Source organism: Puma concolor, chromosome D2, assembly GCF_028749965.1.
Source record: "Puma concolor isolate L17-30 chromosome D2, mPumCon1.1.hap2, whole genome shotgun sequence".
Lineage (NCBI taxonomy): Eukaryota > Metazoa > Chordata > Mammalia > Carnivora > Felidae > Puma > Puma concolor.
The window spans coordinates 88699937-88721737 of record NC_141677.1 but is presented as its reverse complement, the minus strand read 5'-3'; the positions used below and the strand labels follow the sequence as shown (position 1 = coordinate 88721737).

Sequence of the window (21801 nt, the reverse complement as noted above, 5' to 3'; positions counted from 1 at the left end):
TCTGGGGTTTGCTTTTTCTTCATATTTATCATGTTCGGAGTTTGTGATGCTTCTAGAATTTGTGCCTTGCCTCCTTGGTTTTTGAAAACGGTCAGCCTGTGTGCCCATAAACACTGCACTCGTCACCTTCCTTCTCTGCTGTCCGTTCAGTTTCCCTGGTCCACGCAGGGGGTCTTCTGTCGCGTCCCCTCCGCCCCCAGCAGCCTGTTACGTACACTCTCTTCTTTTCCCTCCATGCTTTCTTCTGGATATTTCCTTCCGATCTTCCCGGTTACTAATTCTCCTTAGCCATATCTAATCTCTGTTTTTAAGTGTATTTTTTAGCTCTAGAATTTCCATTTGGTTCTTTTAGTTTCCTGTCCTCTATCAAAATTCTCAATCTTGTTTATGCCCGTAGACATGTGTAAATTCCTGAGTCTGTCAGTGACCCTCGTTTGCCTGTATTGGTCTCTGTCTGTTCCTAGCCAACACCGGGCTGTTTTATTACCGTGACTTCCTGTAACATCTTAACATCCGGCGGGGTGAGTTCTTTGATCTTGGTTTTCAGAATGAGTTACATTAGACCTTTACGTTTCCACGTGGACTTTAGAAACCCATAGGTTCTCAATTAGTTTACTCGGGCCACCGTGACAAAGTGCCACAGACCCAGCAGGGTCTGGCGGTCTGAGACAGGCGTGGGCAGGGCTGGATCCTTCTGAGGCCTGTCTCCTTGTGAGAGGGACGGCTCCTCTCACAGACGGCAGCCTTCTCCCCACGTCCTTGCAGTGCCGTCCGTGTGCGTGTCTGTGTCCTGATCTCCTCATCTTATAGGGACACCTGTCAGATTAGGTCAGGGCTTGCCCTATGACCTCATTTTACCACAATTGCCTCTGTAAAGGCCCTATTTCCAAATACAGTCATATTCTGAGGTTCTGGGGATCAGGACTTCAACACAGAAATTAGGGAGTTTGAGCCTCTGGGGATCGAGAGGGTCTGATGGAAGCTAAGACAGGTCACATCACGTCACAGTTGAGGTCATGGAGCCCACCTCTAAAGCCATCAAGAGGGCCTGGTGTCCCCAAGTGGAGTGGCTGGGGTAAAAGCCCGGTTGGGAGGGGAAGAGGTCGTAGTCGCGAGACAGACCTGGACAGCAAGATAGCACCCTTTCAAGCCCCAGAGCCGGACCCAGCAGGGACTGGAAAGGCCGGCTGGCTGGGGCAGTGGGGCTCCAAGTGACCTTGCTGTGGGGTGGCCACCGTGAGGGCGGGAAGATGAGGCACCCTGGGGACCTGGAGAGCCATCCTCTCCTCTCTGGGCCTCCCCGTGGAGAGCCCTGGACACCAGATCTCGAGCTCAGGGCCTGCCACAGCATTCCGTGGTCCCCGCGTCCGGGACACATCACCTGGGGCAGAACGGGAGAGGGGGAGGGGGGAGGGGGAAGGCGGGAGGCGGCGGCTCGGTTGGGCCGGGTGCGCACTGGGTGCTGGAGGTAGAGTGGGCGCACGCGTGTGGAATCCGGAGGGGGTGGGGTGAGGAGACGGGGGACGGTGTGCAGCGAGCAGGAGGGTGCTGGGAAGGGAGAGGGGCCGCGCGCGCCTCCAACTGCCGTTTTCTCCTCCCTTCCCGTCGCCCGGGGGATGAGCCTCCGCGTCTGCCCGCCCCCAATCCTGGGGCGGAGGCCTCGCGCAAACTCGGGGCGCGGCGCGCCGGTGCAGGGTCTCGGCCGCAGCCGGCTCCTTCCCGCTCCGCCGCGGCCCCCGGAGCGGCCCCTCCAGCCCGCGGTTCCCACCGAGGCCCGAGGCGGGTAAGGCCGCGCGGCGGGGTCCGGGCGCGCGGGGAGGCAGGGGACGGGGGCTCCGAGGGGACGGCGGGGCCCGGGAGGAGGGTCGAGCGGCCACCGGGTCCCTGCGCCGGAATTAGGCCCCGCGTCGCATCCGCGTCCCCGTCCCCCGCGCCAGCTGCTCCGCCAGGCGGCCGGGGTGGGGCGGGAGGGGACGGTCCCCCGGGTCCGGGCTGCGGGGGCGGGGTCTGCACTGTGTCTCGGCGTCCCCGCGAGGCCAGAACCCGCTGCTCTGGCTCCGCGCCGCATGCGCGCTGCCCCAAGGGGTGCGGGCGGAGCCACCCGCGTGTGGCCTTTGTCCAGACAGTGGAGACTGTCCATCCCCGAGACTGTCCTTCAACACAACCCCCACCCCGGTGTGGCCTCGGGTCCCCGCAAGCCGTGGAGGTCTGGGCGGGTCCTCCCACCGCAGCCGGGGATGTGGGGGTCCTCCCTCATTCTTTGCTCCCACTCCACCCCCAGGTGCGCAACCCGCGCACCCGCCTCACCCTCTGTCCAGGCCCGAGTGCCTTACCCTCCCACCCCACTCCCAGCCCTGCGCGGGCCGTCCTCGAGATGCCGAGTCCCCGAGCCCGGCTCCAGGCCCTGGGGACCCTGCCCCCCTGACCCTCACAGAAGCTGAGGTCCTTTCTCCGTTGGCCGCAGGCTCGCCCCACAAGGATGAACTGGACGGCCGCGACGTGCTGGGCTCTGCTGCTGGCCGCCACCTTCCTCTGCGACATTGGCGCGGCCAAGGGCGGCCGTGGAGGGGCTCGCGGCAGCGCCCGGGGAGGGCTGCGCGGGGGCGCGCGCGGGACCCCACGGGTGCGCGTGAGGCCGGCGCCCCGCTACGCGGGCTCCTCCCTGCGCGTGGCTGCGGCCGGGGCGGCGGCGGGGGCGGCGGCCGGCCTGGCGGCGGGTTCCGGCTGGAGAAGGGCCCCGGGCCCCGGGGAGCGCGGCCTGGAGGACGACGAGGACGCGGCACCAGGCGGCAACCGGACGGGCCAAGGCGTCTACAGCTACCGGGCGTGGACTTCGGGCGCGGGGCCCACCGGCGGCCCGCGCCTCTGCCTGCTGCTGGGCGGCGCCCTCGTTGCCCTGGGGCTGCTGCGGCCCTAGGCCTGGCCAGGCTCGGGGCCAGATCCGGCCCCCAGCCCGCGCCCTCCCCGCAGGCCCGCCGCCCCGGATCGGCCCCAGAGGCCGCCAGCGGCTGAGCGCCGCTTCCCACCGCTGCCGGCGGCCTCTGACCCAGAGACGCTGCCTGGGGGATTTCAGCCAGCCCGGGCAGGAGCCGCGGCCTCTCCTATGGGTGCCCACTGACACCCCCGGTCCACCGCCCGGCCCAGGTCCCTCCCCAGCCTCCCCATCCTACCGAAGGACCAGGGTCCTTCAGTCCCAGGATGCCCCGCCTACCGCCTGGATGGCAGGGTCTCCCCCCACCCTCTCCACCCTCAGAAAAGCAGGTGCCATCCCGTGCTTCCGGTACCATCCAGGCTGACGGCCCACCATCTCTCCAGAGCTGCCCAAAGTGATGTCCAAGACCAGGCTGCTCAGGCCATTCCGGCCCCCCTGAGGACCCTGTGGCCTCCCCCACAGAAGCAGCCAGAATGGACCAAAGGATTTGAGGACTTGGGGGGAGAGGTTTCCCTCACAGGTTTTAGTGTGCCTACCACCTGTCCGGAAGAGGCCGTCTGCGTACTGGAGCCCAGGCGTGCCCATCACTCTCTGGAGAATCCCTGGAGCACCCCCTGCCACAGCAGCTGCCCCGGAGCCCGGCCAGCCCACCCTCAGGTCCAGAAGTGTGCCCCCTCACCAGGCAGACCCTCTCAAGGCCACTGCCAGGCGCCTCTTGGAGCCACTGTGCTCTAACTTGAAACAAGTCACTTAACTCTTCTTGGGACCTGTTTGGGGGGGGGGGGGGGCACTGTCTAAGCTTCAGAAGCTTTTCATTTCCTTTGGAGCTTTAGGCTCCCATTCTGGAATCGTGCCTGCTGGTACTCAGGGATGGAGAGAGCTCCCCAGGACAGCCAGCTGTGGCTCCGGCAGGTCTGCAGCTGCTCCAGGAAGGTGAGGGCCAGGTGTGAACGGCGGAGGCCGGGTCTCAAGTCAGAACCAACAGGCCACCAGCAGGTCCCTGGAGGCAGGCGCAGCAGCAAGTGCGACCAGATGCGGGCTGCTCTGGCTGAGCAGAAGGAAGCGTGCAGGAGGCTGACCCCCGCAACACCATGGCGGCCATCCGGGCACCTGAGGGTGTTCTGAGGACAGAAGACACCCAGGGAAGCGTCTAAGAGTTTGCCTCTGGCACACAAACACCCGTCTGCAGACCAGCCCATTGCTTCTCAGGTGCCCGGAAGCCCATTTCCCTCCAGCCTCTGGCCTGGCTTGCAGTTTGTGAGCTCAGCCCTGGAGGCCTTGGCTCTTTACGCCCTCTGCCCCATATCCCACGGCAGGACAACGCCCCAGGCCTGGATCCTCTGGATCGCCCCCCCCCCCCCCCCCCCCGCCGTCGGTGCTCACTGAAAGCCTCACCTGCCGCTGGGCTGCCTCCCAGAATCTGCCCTCACCCCCCAGACTATGGGGCCTTTGGACTCAGCTGACAGAGGCCAGTGCCAAGACCAGCACCTCCGGGGGCCCTGCCACCTCTGCTCGCCCACAGCTGACACACAGGTCTGGTCAGGGTGAGGGTCGCCAAGCTACCAGCGGAGCCCTGGATCAAGCATTGTTCTCCAAAGACCAGGACAGGGATCCGCACTGCCAGCATTCCTGGGGTATGAGCCCAGGTGCCTCTCCATCCATTCCAGACCAAATTTGATGCAACCAAAGACCAGCAGGCTGCGGCCAAGCCCTGCCCGGGGCCTCGGGCAGTGTGACCATTCTGCCACCGTACTCGCAGGCAGCACAGGGAGACCCATCAGGGCTGCACCTCGGGCCAACTCAGTTCTCCCTGCGGGGCCAGGAGCATGGGCCCAGCCTCTGAGCCGCCCTCACAGGCTACAGGGCACCACACACCAGCCTGACTCCCAGAGCCTGTCCCCATCTGGTACAGTCACATGCTAGAGTACTTCCTGCCCTACTGGTCAGGGTCCCAGCAGGAGGCAGATGGCACCCAGGGGGGGTAATCTCAGATTAGGAAGTGTGCGCCACCGTGGGCACCTTCAGGAGGGGAGGTGCCTGGCAGAGACTCCAACGCTCCAGGAAGGCCACACACACTGGACACAGAAGGAACAGAGCTGCTCACCAGGCCCACCCCACCCCCTTTCCCTCCTCTGCCCTTTTCTGGAATGCAGGCTGGCAGGTACAGGTCCCTGGGGAGAGTCCCACTGTCCAGTAGCTACAGTTTGCCACTCGGAAGTGGGGGGAAGCCACACCAGCGACCCTCCCAGCCTGCATGCAGCTGGCCGTGAGCAGGGCAGCCCCCGGGGCACCGAGGGAGCAGACAGTTCTTGGGTTTGGCCACAGCTCCTTGGCACCTCTTGTCCATTTTGTGTGCACATTTTTGTCGTGTCGTGAAATAAACACTCCACTGGCAAACAGACTCTTCTTTACTGCAGGACCCAGGGTACCACCAAGGCCCCAATACATAGGCCTTACTCACTAAGCAGTTCATATCCCATTTTTTGTGTCGTTTTGGAGAGACGTTAACATGTGAGCCCAAGGTGCTCCTGGTGCACAGCAAACAAGCCACCAGCAGAGACTGGCCTCGTGAGATTTTTAAATTGCAGACTGTACGTTCACGTCCTCCTGAGAAAGCATCATCTTCCCCCTGAGAGATACTCGGCACAGTTGAGACACCCAGGGACAGCTTAGGGACTTCGTCAGCCCTGACGTCCAGACCCCAGGCACAGTCCCCAACAACAGCTGGCCAGGCTGTGGGGCAGCAGGAGGTACAGGTTCCTTCCCGGCGTAGAGACCTGAGTGGATAGTGCCCAGCATGGAGCTTCTGGAAAAGGGAGGCCCAGCATCAGATTCTGGGCTGGGGCCTGGGATGCCCCGCATCTCTGGTGCCAAGGGCCAGGCAGGAGTGAGGCCCCTGCCAACTGGACCAGTTCAGGGCTCTGCCACGGGGGACCTCTGCAGGACATCCCTGTCCAGCATCACTGGGCCCAGCAGCCCCCTGCGGAAGGTCTGGAGGAAGTCTCGGGCTGCCGCAGGGTAGTTGGGCTGGATGACGTTCACGTCACCTGGGGGAGAGAAGAGGGTCTGGTGAGGAAGGCACCTCCCTACAGGGCAGGCGCAGGATTCAGACACATGCCTCCCTGCCCGTCCTCAGGGACGGAGGGTGGGCACCTGTGGAGCCTGGGCACGAGCACATGTTCTGAAAGAAAACACAAGAGTCTGGGCTGTGGCACCTCGACCTCGGCAGGTTTCAAACCGGTGGGACGCAGGGTATATCCAGCGCCAAGAGGCAGGGCCGCCTTGCCGTCTACAGGCTGAACCGAGAGCCCGCCCCTCTGCAGAACCTGTGTTCCCAAAACAGCCACACGTGCCCACAGTGTCCTCCCCCAGCACCAGGGGCCGCTCGATTGGTTGCTTCCCCAAGCCCAGCCGGAGGCGGATGCCCCCACTTCTCACCCGTGCCCGTGAGCACTTTCACCTTCTGCGTCTTCCCCAGTCTCACAGCCACCTGCTTCAGCACGCTGGCGATGTCGTCACAGGCGCCGCCCAGGCCATAGTGCCGCACGTACCTACACACAGACCAACAGTCGGGGAGTGGGAGCCAGGAGGGGACATGCTGGGTCACGCCCAGCTCCACAAGGGACCCCTCGTGCATGTGGCCATAAGTGCCCACTGCAGAGCTGCCAATGTCTGTCCTCCCACGTGGCCACAGCCAGCTGTCCTGAGGACCACTTCCCTGCTGATGCCCGTGGCTGCAATGGCAGGACGACTGCGTCATCCACCCCTTTCCCGAGCAGCCCGTAGCCTGGAGCCCTAGGTCAGCACGGCAGTACCCTGACAGGTGCTCCAAGCCTCTGGGCAGCCGCCCAAGGCAGGATCGCCAGGATTGCCAGCACTCTCTCCAGGGGAGAATGAGCAGGTCTGACTGGTGTTTTCTGTAGCCCACAGACCAGCACAAACCCACTCGGCGCCCGCCTCTGCCGAGAACTGTCCAGTAGCTCTTGTGGACGCCCCGTCCGTGACGCTGGCTCAGGGCCTGATGAGAAAGGCCAGCACAGGGCCGGGTGTGTCTGACCCTGAAGGGTTGAAAGAGACAAGCCTCATCCACAGACAAGCACGTCCGCCACAGGAGCCGGGAGACCCAACCAACACCTCTGCCGGCCACTCGTCCCGGAACCTACGACAGCCGGAGCGACGGTGGGATTTGCCTCCGGGTCCACAGAGCAGGAAGGGGCTCGGCCGAGGGGAGACCCCACCTGGGTATCGGAGTGCCCACCTTGGAGGACATCGCATCCTGAGGAAGGCAGGTCCCAAATCAAACTTGCGGCCCCTCTGTCCTGGGCACCCCACTACACACACACAAGGGCCACCCCGCAGGACACGGCTGCCTGTTCTCCAGAAACACTGGGGGACCGCGGAGGCCCACACAGACTCCCACGGAAATGAAACAAAATAATCAATTTGAAATCCTACTTCCATGCAAAATGGAGTAACGAGAACTGAACTTACGATCCACCTGAAACAACCAGAAACATACAAAACAATGGTTTTCAAGGCACCAGACATCAAGCTACAAAGGATGTAAACCAACAAACACCCAGCCTGGTGCCCGGAGGCCCCAGGGAGCCCCAAGGGTGCCTGGAGTGTGGGCCCAGTAAAAGTCACACGACAGGACCAGAAAGGGCAGAGCTGCCCAGAGAGAGACTTCTGGAAGCCTGCCATCCTCTGTATTTAGCAGAGGAGGGATCTGCACACATGATAAAGGAAGTTCCCCAAAGCCAGAGGCCAGGAAGGACCACCCTGGAGGGCACAGGGGCAGCAGTCAGTGCTCACAGAGAGCCAGGAGCAGACGGAAACCTCATGACCCATGGGGCACAGCGGAGGTGGGGGGGAGGCCCTGCCTCAGTCAGGCCTGGAAGGAACTGTTTCCAGATAATTGTCTCAAGCAAAGCTCAAGGATGTGTCCAGGAACTTAAAGATACCCATCTCCCAAGAAGGTAAAATTTAAAACACCCAGCATCCAAGCAAAAATGATCAGGCGTGCACAGCAGGAAAACAGACTCATCGTGAGGAGGAAATCAGTCAGCTGAAAACGCCCCAGATGTTAGGACTAGCAGAGATGTTAGACCGGTCATCGTGACCACATCCCATGTGGTTACAAAGTTAAGCAGATACACAGAAGATGTAAAGCATGATCCGAATCGGACTAGAGACCCATGCTGTGAGACACACACTGGCGGGCGCTTGCAGTGGGTCAGACACATGGGGTGCAGGCAGGTCGCCCATGGGGCAGCAGCCGTGCCCAGCAGGTCCTGAGGACGGGAGCAGGCAGGAACTGAAAACACAGGAAGAAATAATAGTTGAAAATGTGATAAAAGCTACAAAGCCACAGATCTAAGAACTCAACAAACTATAAGCACAAGAAACGTAAAGAAAACCACACGGGTCCCATTGTCATAAATTGCTCAAAAGTACGATAAAGAGAAAATCCTAAAGGCAGCTGGAGGAACAAAGACAAACGTGACAGATTCCTCATCAGAAACAGCACAGGTGAGAACAGGATGGGACAAAATCTCTCCACTCCTGAAAAAAAACCATCCACCTAGACTTTCACACACAGGGCAAGTATCCTTCCAAAACGAACATGAAATACGGGCATCTCTGGACAAACCTGAGGAGACAAACTCCTCACCAGCAGACCTGCATTACAATAAACGCTACAGGAAATCGTGAGAGAATGGCGACACCAGACAGAACGTGGATCTACACAAAGAAACAAGCGGTGCCCATGAACCATAAAGCCATGGGCAAACAGCTAAGATTACGTCTCACACCTGGGAGTCTCCATATGAGCAAAAACAGTACATCTCAGGCTTACAAAATACACAAAAGCAAGACAGAACAACAAAAGCCCAAAGATCACGAGAAAAATGGAGATGCGCTATCGTAAGGTGCTTATACGCCATGAGACGGGTTCTATCACCTAACCCTCCTCACACCGAGACAACCTCCTCCATACGTTACAGAAGGCAAGCTGACAAAGGGGAGAGAGGGGATAAGAGTATCCCAGTAACCAGAAAAGGACAGAGAGACAGAGAGACAGAGGAAGAGAGAGAAAGATGCAGAGAGAGACAGAGAGAAAGATGGAGACAGCACAGGCAGAGGCAGAGGAGGAGGAAAAGGAACAAAGGACGGATAGGACAAAGAGTAAGATGACAAACGTAACCCCAAGATCAATAATCACATTACATGTAAATGGTCCAATACCCAAAATAAAAGACAGAAATGGTCAGGTTGGATAAGAAACAAGGCCTCACTATCTGTACACAGCCTATGAGAAACACATTTTATTTCATTTTATTTTAAATATTCATTTATTTATTGAGAGAGAGAGAGGGGAGAGGGGAAGAGAATGGCCCGATCCCACGAACTGTGAGACCATGACCTGAGCTGAAATCTAGAGTCGGATACTTAACTGACAGAGTGCCCCAGGCACCCCAAGAAACACGTGTTAAATATAAAGACACAAACACGCTCCATGTGAGCACTCATCAGAAGCTACAGCAGGTGTGTAACTACCAGACAAGGTCGATGTCAGAGCAGGAAGTATTGTGAACATCAAGAAAGGCATTTTGACTGATAAGGGCATCGGTTCAGGGGGACACGATGATCCCCGGGCTGTCCCTGCACCGCACAACAGAGCTCCGAAATGCGTGAAGCAGACGGACAGAGCCGCAAGACAGACAGACCACAGGCAGAGATTTCAGTACCTTCTCTCAACAACCGATGGCAAAAACAGAAGGAAAACCAGCAAAGCAGAAATAATAATAAAGACTGAACGGTAATCAATGAAATAACAGAAAGACAATGGAGAAAGTCAATGAAACCATACCAACAAAACTGACAAAGCTCCGGCCAGGCTGTGGTCCTCGACGCGGTAAAGGACACCCAGCAAACACCCTCTGCTCACGTCTCACTCCTGGGGGAATAACAAGGTGTAAATCTGCACCAGGAAGGAGCGACTGGAGGCACCACACAGAGGAATCTGAAAGCAGTCACACCGAGGACGGGAACCCCGCAAGACAGAGCACAGGACGTCCAAGGAAAGACAGAAAACAGATGGTCACCAGGATGTGGCGAGCGGGCTTTGGGGTCTCGTCTGTAAAATGGGAGCAGGTAAAGGTGGGAAGGAGGAATTACCAAAGAGCACAGGAAATTTGAGGCTTTTCTTGACTGTGTAACAAACATATCGACCTGTATGCTGCAAATAACGTGCAGGCTGCTGGTCTAATCGCATCTTACTGCTGCTGTTTTAGACTATGTTTGTCTAGAATGAGAGAGAGAGGCTAGCCACCTGCCCCGGACCCTGCACTCACCCAAAGAGCTGGTGCCTGTTGAGGGTGTAGAGAAGGTAGTCCGCCAGGGTCTCCTCCCCGACAAAGTGGTCTAACACGGTTCCTAGAATCAGGCGACCAGGGTGAGCCTGGCAAACCAGCCTGGCATCTGCACCCCAGGGCCCCTCCCTGTCTCAGCCCGAGGTGCTGCTGAGGAGAAGGCCCGGCCGTGGCCCTTGGACCTGACCCACAGACCTGCCTTGGCTGTAAAATGGGAGAAGGAAGGCACTCTCTCCAAGGAGGGCTGTGAGGGTCAGTGGGGTCACAGCAGTGCCTGGCCCACATGCGCCCTGAGCTAGGACCGCACAGGCTGCTTGAGATGCCCGCTCAGCACAGCATTCAAGAGTCTGCAACATCCAGGCCTAGAAAGGCAGGCACAAAGTGCCAGGGCTGGGGGCCCCGCACCCAGGCGGCAGGAGGGGGCACGAAGGGTGACCCCCAACTCACCACACAGGGCCAGCTTTAGGCCCATCTCCACGCTTTCAATCCGAGGAGCCAGCACCCCAGGAGTGTCCAGCAGGAACATCAGCGGCCGCTCACACACCTGTGGACACAGAGGAAAGTTGGCCGCGCCGCTGCCTCCAGGCTTGCTGCTGGGCGGCCCCTGGAGCTGGGGTGTTAGGCTCCTGAGGCTCCAACGAGGCCTTTCCACCACACTCTTGGCTTCCCCACTGGGTCAGCTCCCACTGAGTCCAGAGCACAAGAGCAACAGGCCCCAAGGGCCCCAATCTTCTCCTCCCAGGGAAAGAAGGGAACGTGTGGACAAGCTGAGCTGAGCTGTGTGACCTTAGGCAGGTGCGTGCTCCCCCTCCATAAAACAGGGGTGACGAGCACGCCTGCCCGCAGCTCTGGTGGAAGGCTGCTGCAGTGCCTGGCGTGCGGCAACACTCGGTGGGGCGGGTGGAGGCAGGGCCTCCCGAGTCCTCAGGAAGCAGCAGGTGCCTGCGTGTGGAGCTCCAGACCCAGCAGCCGAGGACCCTACCTGGATTCTGGACATCACAGCTCTGGTGATCCCAGGCTCGCCGCCCACCCTGGTAGCTTTCCCTGTGGGATGCAAAGGGGCTGTCGGACGTAGTGAACACAGAAGCCTGGCACACAAGCTACAGAAGAAGAAACGACACAGCCAGAAACCCATGAAGGCCCAGATGAGCTCATGCTCAACTCAGCACCAAACCAACAGGGACCGAAACGCACCTCCCTGGTGCCTGGGAGGGTGAGGAGAGGCCAGGGCCTGGCCGTGGAGGTCAGCACAGAGCTGCTGCTTCCCACACGACGGCTTCCTCCCTCCTGGACTTGACCCTGTGCCCCCGACACCGAGCCTACACCCGGCAAATCAGCCCCACAGCACTGATCACGACAGGCCTGTCTGTGAGCACAGCTCCCGACCAAGGGGCCGGATAAACTCAAGAGTAGAGATACACGTATCTATCGGTGGACGAGTGGAAAAGCAAAACGTGGCATCTAAACATAATGGAATATTATTCAGCCTTGAAAGGGAACAAAATTCTGACACAGGCCACAGCACGGATGGACCTTGGGGACATTATGCTCAGTGAAATCAGTCCAACAGAAAAGGACAACTACTGTGTGATTCCATTCATGTGAGGTAGGAGCTCTTCAGAGATCCAGGGACAGAAGGCAGATTAGTGGTGCCCAGGCGGTGGAAGGGGAGAGGGGGCTAGGGGTTATGTTTACAGACTTTCAGTTTGAGACCAAGGAAAAGTCTAGAAATACTGTCATGGTCGCACAGCACTGAATATATTTAATGCCACCAATTTTTTTTTTAAGCCACAATTAGAGAAAAGTAAACTTAAAAAAAAAGATGATTTGGGGCACCGAGGTGGCTCAGTGGGTCCGACTTCAGCTCAGGTCATGATCTCGCAGTTTGTGGGTTCGAGCCCCGCATCGGGCTCTGTGCTGCCAGCTCAGAGACTGGAGCCTGTGTCAGATTCTGTGTCTCCCTCTCTCTCTGCCCCTCCCCTGCTCACACTCTGTCTCTGTCTCAAAAATAAACATTTTTTAAAAAATTAAAAAACAAAATGACGATCTGACAATTCTCCAACGAGCACCAAAAACACCATCTGTAAAATAACAGTTCAGCGGAGCTCATGGTGTTTGGGTTTGTTAATAAAGAACGCATCCTGGTGTGGAACACGAAGCCAATGTGGGACTTGGTACTGAACTTTAAAATACTTAATGGAAAAGGGTAATGACACAGCGAGTAAGTGTGGGCACGTCTGTGTGACTCCAAATCCAAATGAGCACGAAACAAGGAGATAGGCCCGGGGTCTCCCCAGAATCTCCCCCGAGCAGTTGGGCAGGATGCCGTCTCCCAGCTGGAGCTGCCCCATCAACCGCCTGCTGCTTGTTATCAGGCCCCATCTATCTGGCTACGCCATGAGTATGGGCATCAAAGAGATTTCCGTGAAGGGGAACACAATCACCAACAGGCAGGAAAGTCATCCATGTGTTAAATACCTTAACACTTCATGTTCAGGAGAGAGAACAAAGTAAAATGTGTGACAGGATAGGGGCGCCTGGGTGGCTCAGTCGGTTGAGCGTCCAACTTCGGCTCAGGTCATGATCTCACAATTCGTGGGTTTGAGCCCTGCGTCGGGCTCTGTGCTGACCGCTCCCAGAGCCTGGAGCCTGCTTCGGATTCTGTCTCTCTCTCTCTCTCTCTCTCTGCCCGTCCCCTGCTCACACTCTGTCTCTCTGTCTCTCTCTGTCTCTCTCTGTCTCTCTCTCTCTCTCTGCCCCTCCCCTGCTCACACTCTGTCTCTCTCTCTCTCTCAAAAATAAATATTAAATTTTTTTTTTTTTTTAATTTAAAATGTGTGACAAGATGATTCTGTCTCACCATTTAACCTTACATCAGTTATCTGGTGCAAAGAGACAACCCTGAGGGGCCATGACACTCTGGCTAAGGGCGAGGTTTTTCTCGGAGCCAGAGGAAGAGCGGCCGCTCGCCAGCAAACACCACGGCATCAGCTCACAACGGCCAGCAGTACCTTTTCTGAGGTGCTGTCTCCTGAGCGCGTTGATGAGCGAGGATTTGCCCACGTTGGGGATCCCAATCACCATGGCACAGTACTCCAGACTCTGCAGAAGCACAAGAGCAGGGAGTCAGGGGTCCACCCGGACCACCCACAGCCCCACTGAGAGCCTCATGTGGCCCATGCAACGGGACCCACAAACCCAGGCCAGTTCAGGTGAAGAAAGGTCACTGTGGAGGCCCCGCCGGCCTCAGCAGGGCCACCCCCCATCCCTGCTCCAAACAAGAAGACAGAGGGCAGCTCTGTGGGCTGGGGCAGCACAGAGACAGCCCCCAGGAGTTCTCGGGGCTTGGTGATGGCCCAGCATGGGGACTGGTCTACCACTGCTTAGCCACCGAGCCCAGGGCTCCTCAGCAGGAGGGACCACCCCACAGCCAGCACTGAGCCCCACCACCGACCTCTCCTCGATGATAGCGGCAGCTGCTCCCCACCAGTCCCGTGACCGTCGGGATTATCTGCAACAGGCAAACCACACAGCGGCACACTCGCACAGAAACCGGCTTCCTCCTTAGCTTCTGGAGGTGGTGTACCCCATGCCCAGCATCGAAGAACCCGGGCTCTGTCCACATCAGGGCTTAGAATGCGCTGGGGGGTGGGGGGTGTCACCTGCACCCTGACCTGTCCCTCCACCATCAGCAAGCAGGTCAATCCCTCAGAGGGTGACGGCTGTGACCGCAGCCACCTTCCACAAAGATACACCAGCCAGGGAAATCCTCGAAATACAACTGCGGAAAACCAGGCACCACACCCTCCAGAAGCTTGTCCAACAACAGCCCCGGGTACACGCTACAGCCTGGCACTGGGTCCTGCAGACCACCACAGGCTGCCCAGGGCCTACCTACTCTCGACCAGAGATGAGTGTACCCCAGGAACCCCAGCCAACCCCTGCCTTGCCTCCAAAACTCTGCTTCTCACAAGAGCATGAGATAATCCATTTCTTTTAAATGTATTTAATCAAAAGCATTAGGGTATAAAACAGAGAAGCACCTACCTGCTTGACATTCTCATCCTGTAAACAGTTGGTGAAAACAACATTTTTTAGGCCTTCTCCTTCTAAGTGCTGTATAATTTTCTGAAAGAGATATTTCCATTTTTTTTTCAATATATGAAATTTATTGTCAAATTGGTTTCCATACAACACCCAGTGCTCATCCCAAAAGGTGCCCTCCTCAATACCCATCACCCACCCTCCCCTCCCTCCCACCCCCCATCAACCCTCAGTTTGTTCTCTTTAAGAGTCTCTTATGCTTTGGCTCTCTCCCACTCTAACCTCTTTTTTTTTTTTTTCCTTCCCCTCCCCCATGGGTTCCTGTTAAGTTTCTCAGGATCCACATAAGAGTGAAAACATATGGTATCTGTCTTTCTCTGTCTGGCTTATTTCACTTAGCATAACACTCTCCAGTTCCATCCACATTGCTACAAAGGGCCATATTTCATTCTTTCTCATTGCCATGTAGTACTCCATTGTGTATATAAACCACAATTTCTTTATCCATTCATCAGTTGATGGACATTTAGGCTCTTTCCATAATTTGGCTATTGTTGAGAGTGCTGCTATAAACATTGGGGTACGATATTTCCATTTTAAAAACTAAATGAAAATGTGGATGTGATATGCTAAAATCCAAGGATCTGAGATTGAAGCCCCACCCCGACCCGGGCCAGGCGTGCTCCAGGCGAGGGGGCCCTGTGGACAGCACAGACCATAGAGGAGGCTCCAGTGTGAGCACAGGAAGGAAGTGCCCTGGGCAGGGGTCCACGAGCTGCAGGCTCCAGCGGGCATGAGGGCTCAGCACAGACACTGGCTGTCCTCTCGGGACACAGGTACCTCCATGGAAAATGAGCCACCTCTGGCTGCATTCAGTGATCTGCTTAGTCCTGAGTATTCTGACGAGCTCTCACAAAATGACCACTGTAAACCCAGCCTTAACCCAATCCAAGTACAAAGTACATGCAACGCTTTAAAAGCTCAAAAGTAAACTAAGGTTAATATGAATTTATTGGTCTTAACATTAAGTGAAATCAGTGTAGGAATCATAGTTTTTAATACCGGTATGATATTGTTTGACCACGTACTGACCTAAAACATGGTCAATGCCTAAATGAACCAAAAGTCATTTGCTAACTTAATTTTCATTATATATTTCAGTTGTTTGTTATGATGATACAGATGAGGATACAGGCCACAACAAAGACATATTTGAAGCCACGCTTTGAAGTGTATACATTCACATGGGATGTCCCCACCCACCCCCAGAGGCAGACATGAAGGGCCATCCCTGGGGCCTTCTCCTCTCCTCTCCTCTGCCCACAGCAGCACCTGAGAGGAGGAGCACACACTCCCGCCGCCTCCCAACCAGTTGAGACACCGCTGTGTCCCTATGTTAGGTCACCTTATGTGCCCAACACTCCACAAAGATTAGCACTTAAGGCCAGAAGCAATCGCTGGTAAGACTCAAGTCTCAACCAATGAAAGCAAAGCTTGTGATGCTAAGTTAGTAGAGCGTGCGTGCAGTGAAGCCCATGAACACCTTGTTCTGGGGGCTCTGGAGCTGTCCACCTCCCGTCCTGCACAGCAGAAGGGATTTAAATGACCAGAGGTACCCGCACGTGGGTTAGGGGTGGCCTCTGCTCGGATTCTCAGCAAACAAAGAGCTCCTATATTTGATGTTCCCCTGGAAACCTTGTGACAGAGACTTGTGGTTGGCGTCTAAGTAATTCAAACATACCACGACCAACTGAGAAGCCTGAATGCACTCTGCCAACAAAGAGGACGCTGCGCCACTAACAGCCTGAAAACTGCTAGGCTGGAATCCACAAGGGTCTGACACCTGCCCTTCCAGAAGGATTCGATAACACAGCAGGAAAAGCAGAGGTGAACACTCAAAAATAATATGCCCAGACCTTCATGTTTCTTATATGCTGGGACACGTGGGCATGCCCTGCACTTGGTCACTTGTGTCCCCCGATCCTGCCTGCTTTGAAGACATTACTTTGGGCCTCCAGCGCACTTGGTGTCTGGAAGGCCATGGAACTGGCCAGTGTGGGTGCCTGGGCCAAATGCAGCCATCACAGGAGGCCTCCAGGTCAGTACCTGTGGCCTGTGCCTATGGCCACCAGCCTCAAACAGCTACGGAAACTTATTAACTGAAATGAAATAAAACACAAGTATCGTGTCTGCAGCAGGAGCCACATCTCAAGCGCTCAGAGCCGCATGGGGCCAGAAGCCACCCTGTGGGGCACTTGGCTCCAGCAGCAAAGCCTGGCCACTTCCTTTGGGAGGTGCGCTCTCTGGTCATTTGGACCATACATTAAACATTAGAGGGAAGCAGGTCATTTTGAGAAATCAGGCGGGAAGACCTCCGCAAACAAAGGGTTGTTTGCTAAAAAGCAAGCCTGCCTGAGTGAATCAACACAGAGTCTGCTTGCAAGGGTGACCCTAGACACAACCCTAGTGCTGGAGGTGCCCGGGACAGGGACCTTCACCTGCTGCTCCTTCAGATCCGCCAAGTCCATTTTGTTGAGGACCAGCACATGAGGCTTAAGCCCAAGGGTTTCTTGAAACAGAGGGTTGCGGCCTGAAAGTGGAATGTGGCAAAATTAAGGCAAAAATTCCTTTAATGCTTCACCAGACCATTATTTTATCTCGTCTTGTTATGCATATTGGCACCACCTTCAGAAGAAAATCTTTTTTTTTTTAAGGTTTATTTATTTATTTTTGAAAAAGAGAGCGTGTGCACACAAGCAGAGGAGGGACAGATAGAAAGGGAGAGACAGAGAATCCCAAGCAGGCTCTGCACTGTCAGCGTAGAGCCTGACAAGGGACTCAATCTCCCGAACCATGAGATCATGACCCGAGCTGAAACCAAGAGTTGGACACTTAACCGACTGAGCCCCCCAGGCGCCCCCAGAGGAACATCTTTAGAAGGAAGTGAGCAGAGGAGGAAGCCCAGTCTCAAAGCAAGTACATGCCAGCCAGCCCAGCCTCATACCCCAGTCCTACCCTCTTGGCAGAGAAGGAAACGGTCTCACTGCCATGGAACCACCACATGCAAGCAGGGCAGTGGTTCTCACGTTCCTCCTCAAATGGGAATGGTGGCGGCAGAAACAAAAAACAAAACTCAGGGGAAGGTCTTATTGAAGGGTTCTTTGTTTAGTTGCCAAGATATGTGAGTTCAAAATGAATGATCTGATCGCTCAAAAAAAGGGCCTCCCATAAAGTCCTAACTAGTATACCTCAGACCAATGCCGCCCTCTGGTTACTGCCAAGGAGATGAGGGTCCCCCATGGAAACCACCACTGAAGGTTCTGCCTCCTTACTAGCACTGCCACGCCCTTACTCCCTCAACCAGGGACCCTCGGGGATCACGACAGGTCCCACCTCGTGGAACCCTAACGCAGGTAGGAGGGGGGTGCCCATATACCTATCTTCTGAACACTCAGCCCCTTCCCGGTGCTTCATCTCCTAGTGAGTCCAGGTGTGAAACTCCTGAGGCCTTGGGCACACCCTGGGTCCAGGCACCAGTTAAGCTGCCTACTCTCTTCCCTAAAGGGTTAACCAATCCTGTATAATTCAGACTCCACCCCAGGGCCGCAACCCAACGTAGGCATTCTTGCTGTCCTGGAGAAAAGGGCAAACATCTAGAAGCCAACAGGACAGGTGTCCTCTTACAGAGCACTGAACAGTAACTACAGGTTCATCACTTTTGATAATCGTAAGATCGCCAGCAAACACTTCTGGCCAGCATGAGATATCCTACAATATTTCGCCTACAGTAAATAAACTCAGTACTTTCTTACAAAAGTTCCAAGTCTTTGAAATAGTGAAAATTGTCCCTCATCTGCTATCCCTGAGGTGGTAAGAACTCTCAAACCAATGCCTTTACCACATAAAGAGAATCCAAGCATAGCTCAAATACAATAAAAACAGGGTCTGGAAAGTACATGGTAATGAGCAAGATCGCCAGACCCTGCCGGTTCCTGCCTCAAGCGTGGAGGAAAGCCTTCTGGCAGGAACGTCGAAATGAAGGTTGCACGCCCCACCTCGAGAACCGACTGCTGGACTCAACTGGAAGGCCTGGGCAAGGCAGGCAGAGGTCAGAGACAATGGATGCTATCTACCTATCAATGAGGAGGCTCGAAAAATACAAGGCCTGGACCCCCACCAGAGATTCTGATTAACCGGTCTGGAAAGGGACCCAAACCAGGATTTTTAAAGCCTCCTGGGGGAACTCTGTCATGTACTGAGGGTTTAGAGTTAAATGCCAGTAACTCTGAGAGGTGAGGCTGCCAGGCACTGTGGGAGCAGACTGGACCAGAGCAGAGACCAGACACAGGAGGAGGACCAGACAGAGACAAGGCTACAAAGCAGGAATGCTTCCTGCTGCCTTGAGCACAGCCTGATTCAGGAAGGAGGGCCTCTCCTGTACCACTACAATTCCACACCCAATTCCAATAAAGTTGGGGGTGGGGGAGGAGGACAACACCAAGCAATTCTGCGACACTACCAGGACGTCCTACAAGTTAACTCAACTCTGACACTATCTACCTGGAGGAAGAGTCAGACCCCACAGGTTAATGCTCAGTCCCACAATGTGCCACCTCCCCACCCCACTCCCTCCAGGTGCCAATCCCGAGTCCAGCTGGTCACCGGTGCCTCTGACCAACTTGTTACAGATGGGAGGTTCCCACAAGCCCCTCCTCAGAGTCAATTAGCTTGCTAGAGCAGCCCACAGCCCTCGGAGAAACATCTTACTTACTAGATTACTGGCTTATTATAAAAGGATGTAACTCAGGAAGTCAGACAGAAGAAATGAATAAGGCGACGTATGAGGGAGTGGGGCACAGAGCTCCCGTGCTCTGAATGTGCCACTCTCCCTCTGTATCCACGTGTTTGCCAACCCAAAAGCTCTCTGAACCCTGTCCTTTTAGGTTTTTCTTGAGGTTTCACTATATAGGCCTGATTAATGAAATCAGTGGCCATTGGCAATCCATCCAACTTCCAGCCACTCTCACCTCCCCTGGCAACCAGCCCTGGAACTTAGGTGACTTAGTGGCTTTCCAAAAGTCACCTAACAACAGACACTTTTTTACCACTCTCATCACTTAAGAAATACCCAGGGTTTGTGGGGCCTGGGTGGCTCAGTTGGCGTCAGACTTCAGCTCAGGTCATGATCTCGGTCATGATCTCACAGTTCGTGGGTTCAAGCCCTGCGCCGGGCTCTCTGCTGTCAGTGTTCTCGCTCTCTCCCTCTCTCTCTCTCAAAAATAAATAAACTTACAAAAAAATGTCCAGGATTTTAGGAGCTCTGCGCCAGAAACAGGGACAAAGCCCAAATATATATGTGTATGTGTGTGTGTGTGTGTATATATATATACACACACACACGTGTATACACACACACACACATATATACACACATATACAACATATACCTACATGTGTGTATATACAGATTTCTTATCATAAACCACAGTATTACAACCACTAAAGGATATCCGGGCATCATGGACCTCGATGATACAGTCCACCAACTTTAGGCTGCTCTGCATCTTCTTCAGCCCTGGAAAACAGAAGAAAGATGCCTAAGGGAAGGCGTCTATGGCTTTTCAAGAGTGATGGGGTGACACTGAATGGTCCAGAATGACACACCACCTAGAGAGAATACACCTGAGTGCAGTGTCCTAAGTCACCATAACTGATACACCCTTGCTGAGGGCCTCTTCCAAGTTCAATAACGGTGTCTCCAGAAAGAAGAGGTCCTGCCTGAAGGGCAAAAGCATGTCTGGGGTGGAGCCACTTGGAGGGCTCCAGCTGCAGTATTTAACCTCCTATGGGTCTTGGTCTCGGCCTTAAAAGGGTAACTCGGACCACCCGACTCTCTGGGCCCTGCACGCTGTGGGGACATGCTGCTGCCTAAGTTTCAGCCACTCGCACAGCAGTGAACTCCCCCTTAACCATTAACCAGGAACAACACCCACAACGAAAGTAACCACCCCCTCCCCCACAGTGTCCCTCAGCACGGTGACCCCCCCCCCCCCCCCCCCCCCCCCGCTCAACCGGGTCCTCCGCATAGCCTCGGACGTCCGCGTCCCGAGGGCGGACACCGACGCACCGCACTCCGCAGGGGCCGGCGCAGCGGGCACCGGCTCACCACTTACGCGGAGGTCAGAGCGCGCTGAGGGCTGCGGGAGCGGGACCCGGCGATCGCTGACACGGAGGACCGCGCCGGCCCCGCGCGTCTTCTCGGGCCCATTTTTACAAATCAACAGTAAGAAACTCCTCGAGGGCTTCAGGCGGAAGACAGCAGTGGCCGTGTCTTAAAGGTGTTGCAACGATAATAGCTGAATACTTCGCAGCTCGGCGAGGGCTTTCCTACCACCATTTCATCGAGTGCTCAAACAAGACTCGGAAAAGTACGTCTCTGTGGACTCGGATGTGGAAACGGAGGCTTGGGGGAACAAAGTGGCAGAAGGCACTTGCTGGGGCTCGGGGCTCAGGTCCGCCCCCGGGCCGCCGCCGCCTCCCGCCCCGCGCGCGGACAGCCTGACGAGCGAGCGGGCGCCGGGGCCACCGGGCCTCACCGCGCAAACACCGGCCCCTCCAGGCCCCGCTCACCCTTGGCCATGTGGCCCGGGAACCAGCGCGCCACGTCGCGACCGCCCAGGGGGAAGCTCTCTCGCCAGGCGACCCCGGCGGCGCCGCCCAGTGCGCGGAAGGCTAGCCTCATGGCGCCGCGACCCAGAGCGCCGCGGGGGAACGGCTCCCTCGACGGACCTCTCCGACCGGCCCACCATCCGGCCCCGTGGTTCCGGGGTTCGGGAGACGGACGCGCGGTCCGCGCGTGCGCACTACGCTTCTTTGTGCGCCGGAAGGAGCCCAGGGGGCGGGTCTACGAGCCCACCTGGGGCCTGTGCACTCTGGAGACTCTCAGGGGTCCCGAGAATTCGTGAATACGTTAGTGTTTTCCAGTTCTTCCCTAAATGTATTCTGAGTATAACTGTAATATAACTTAGCTGTCCCCTGCCAACGTTTGACCTCTTTTTACAAACTTGGTTAAAATTTTCAAACATTTTAAATGTGCCCTATATATGTAATATCCTCTTTTTCAAGTACTCCAGGTTGTAAGCAAAGCGTTTGCAAATACTGACTGCAGTTCTGCTACATTAAGCCTATTAATACACTGAGCCTGGGATTCCCACTGCGCGCGTACTCTGTGTAAATGTAGTCAGGTTTTAGCTTTTTTTTTTTTTTTTTTTTTTTTATTTATTCTTGCGAGAGAGACACAGACTGCAAGCAGGAGAGGGACAGAGAGGGAGACACAGAATCCGAAGCAGGCTCCAGGTTCCAGGCTGTCAGCCCTGAGTCCCACACGCGGCTCCAACTCACGTGTGGACGAGATCGTGCCCTAAGCCGAAGTCAGAGGCCCAACCAACT

At 56.0% G+C, this 21801-nt stretch overlaps 2 protein-coding genes across 6 annotated transcripts; one reads left to right on the top strand and one right to left on the bottom strand.

The window, feature by feature from the left end:
* The first annotated feature begins 1486 nt into the window (after positions 1 to 1486).
* Positions 1487 to 5329, top strand: SPRN (shadow of prion protein). Its single transcript, XM_086681274.1, has 2 exons — positions 1487 to 1783; positions 2465 to 5329. Exon 2 carries the CDS (start codon positions 2480 to 2482, stop codon positions 2915 to 2917), a length of 438 nt encoding a protein of 145 aa, XP_086537400.1. The 5' UTR covers positions 1487 to 1783; positions 2465 to 2479; the 3' UTR covers positions 2918 to 5329.
* Positions 5323 to 21198, bottom strand: MTG1 (mitochondrial ribosome associated GTPase 1). Of its 5 annotated transcripts, none has more exons than XM_086681273.1 (11): positions 20983 to 21198; positions 19850 to 19927; positions 16851 to 16942; positions 14356 to 14436; positions 13763 to 13819; positions 13320 to 13410; positions 11291 to 11352; positions 10756 to 10852; positions 10291 to 10372; positions 6393 to 6483; positions 5323 to 5979 (listed from the first exon to the last, which is right to left on the bottom strand). In XM_086681273.1, the coding sequence occupies exons 1-11, from the start codon at positions 21092 to 21094 to the stop codon at positions 5971 to 5973; spliced, it is 852 nt and encodes a 283-aa protein (XP_086537399.1). In that variant the 5' UTR covers positions 21095 to 21198; the 3' UTR covers positions 5323 to 5970. The 5 variants fall into 5 exon arrangements, with proteins under 5 accessions (XP_086537399.1, XP_086537395.1, XP_086537397.1 ...); XM_086681269.1 differs by having other exon boundaries at positions 6371 to 6483; positions 20983 to 21197; XM_086681271.1 differs by having other exon boundaries at positions 6371 to 6483; positions 19804 to 19927; positions 20983 to 21134.
* Between the last annotated feature and the right edge of the window lie 603 nt (positions 21199 to 21801).

Coding starts and splice junctions, on each gene's coding strand:
- MTG1 (XM_086681269.1), bottom strand. CDS start 21,094: ATGAGGCTAGCCTTCCGCGCACTGGGCGGCGCCGCCGGGGTCGCCTGG. Junction 13,411..13,762: donor GCCGCTATCATCGAGGAGAG/GTCGGTGGTGGG, acceptor GTGCTTCTGCAG/AGTCTGGAGTACTGTGCCAT. Junction 11,353..13,319: donor GAGACAGCACCTCAGAAAAG/GTACTGCTGGCC, acceptor TGCATCCCACAG/GGAAAGCTACCAGGGTGGGC.
- SPRN (XM_086681274.1), top strand. CDS start 2,480: ATGAACTGGACGGCCGCGACGTGCTGGGCTCTGCTGCTGGCCGCCACC.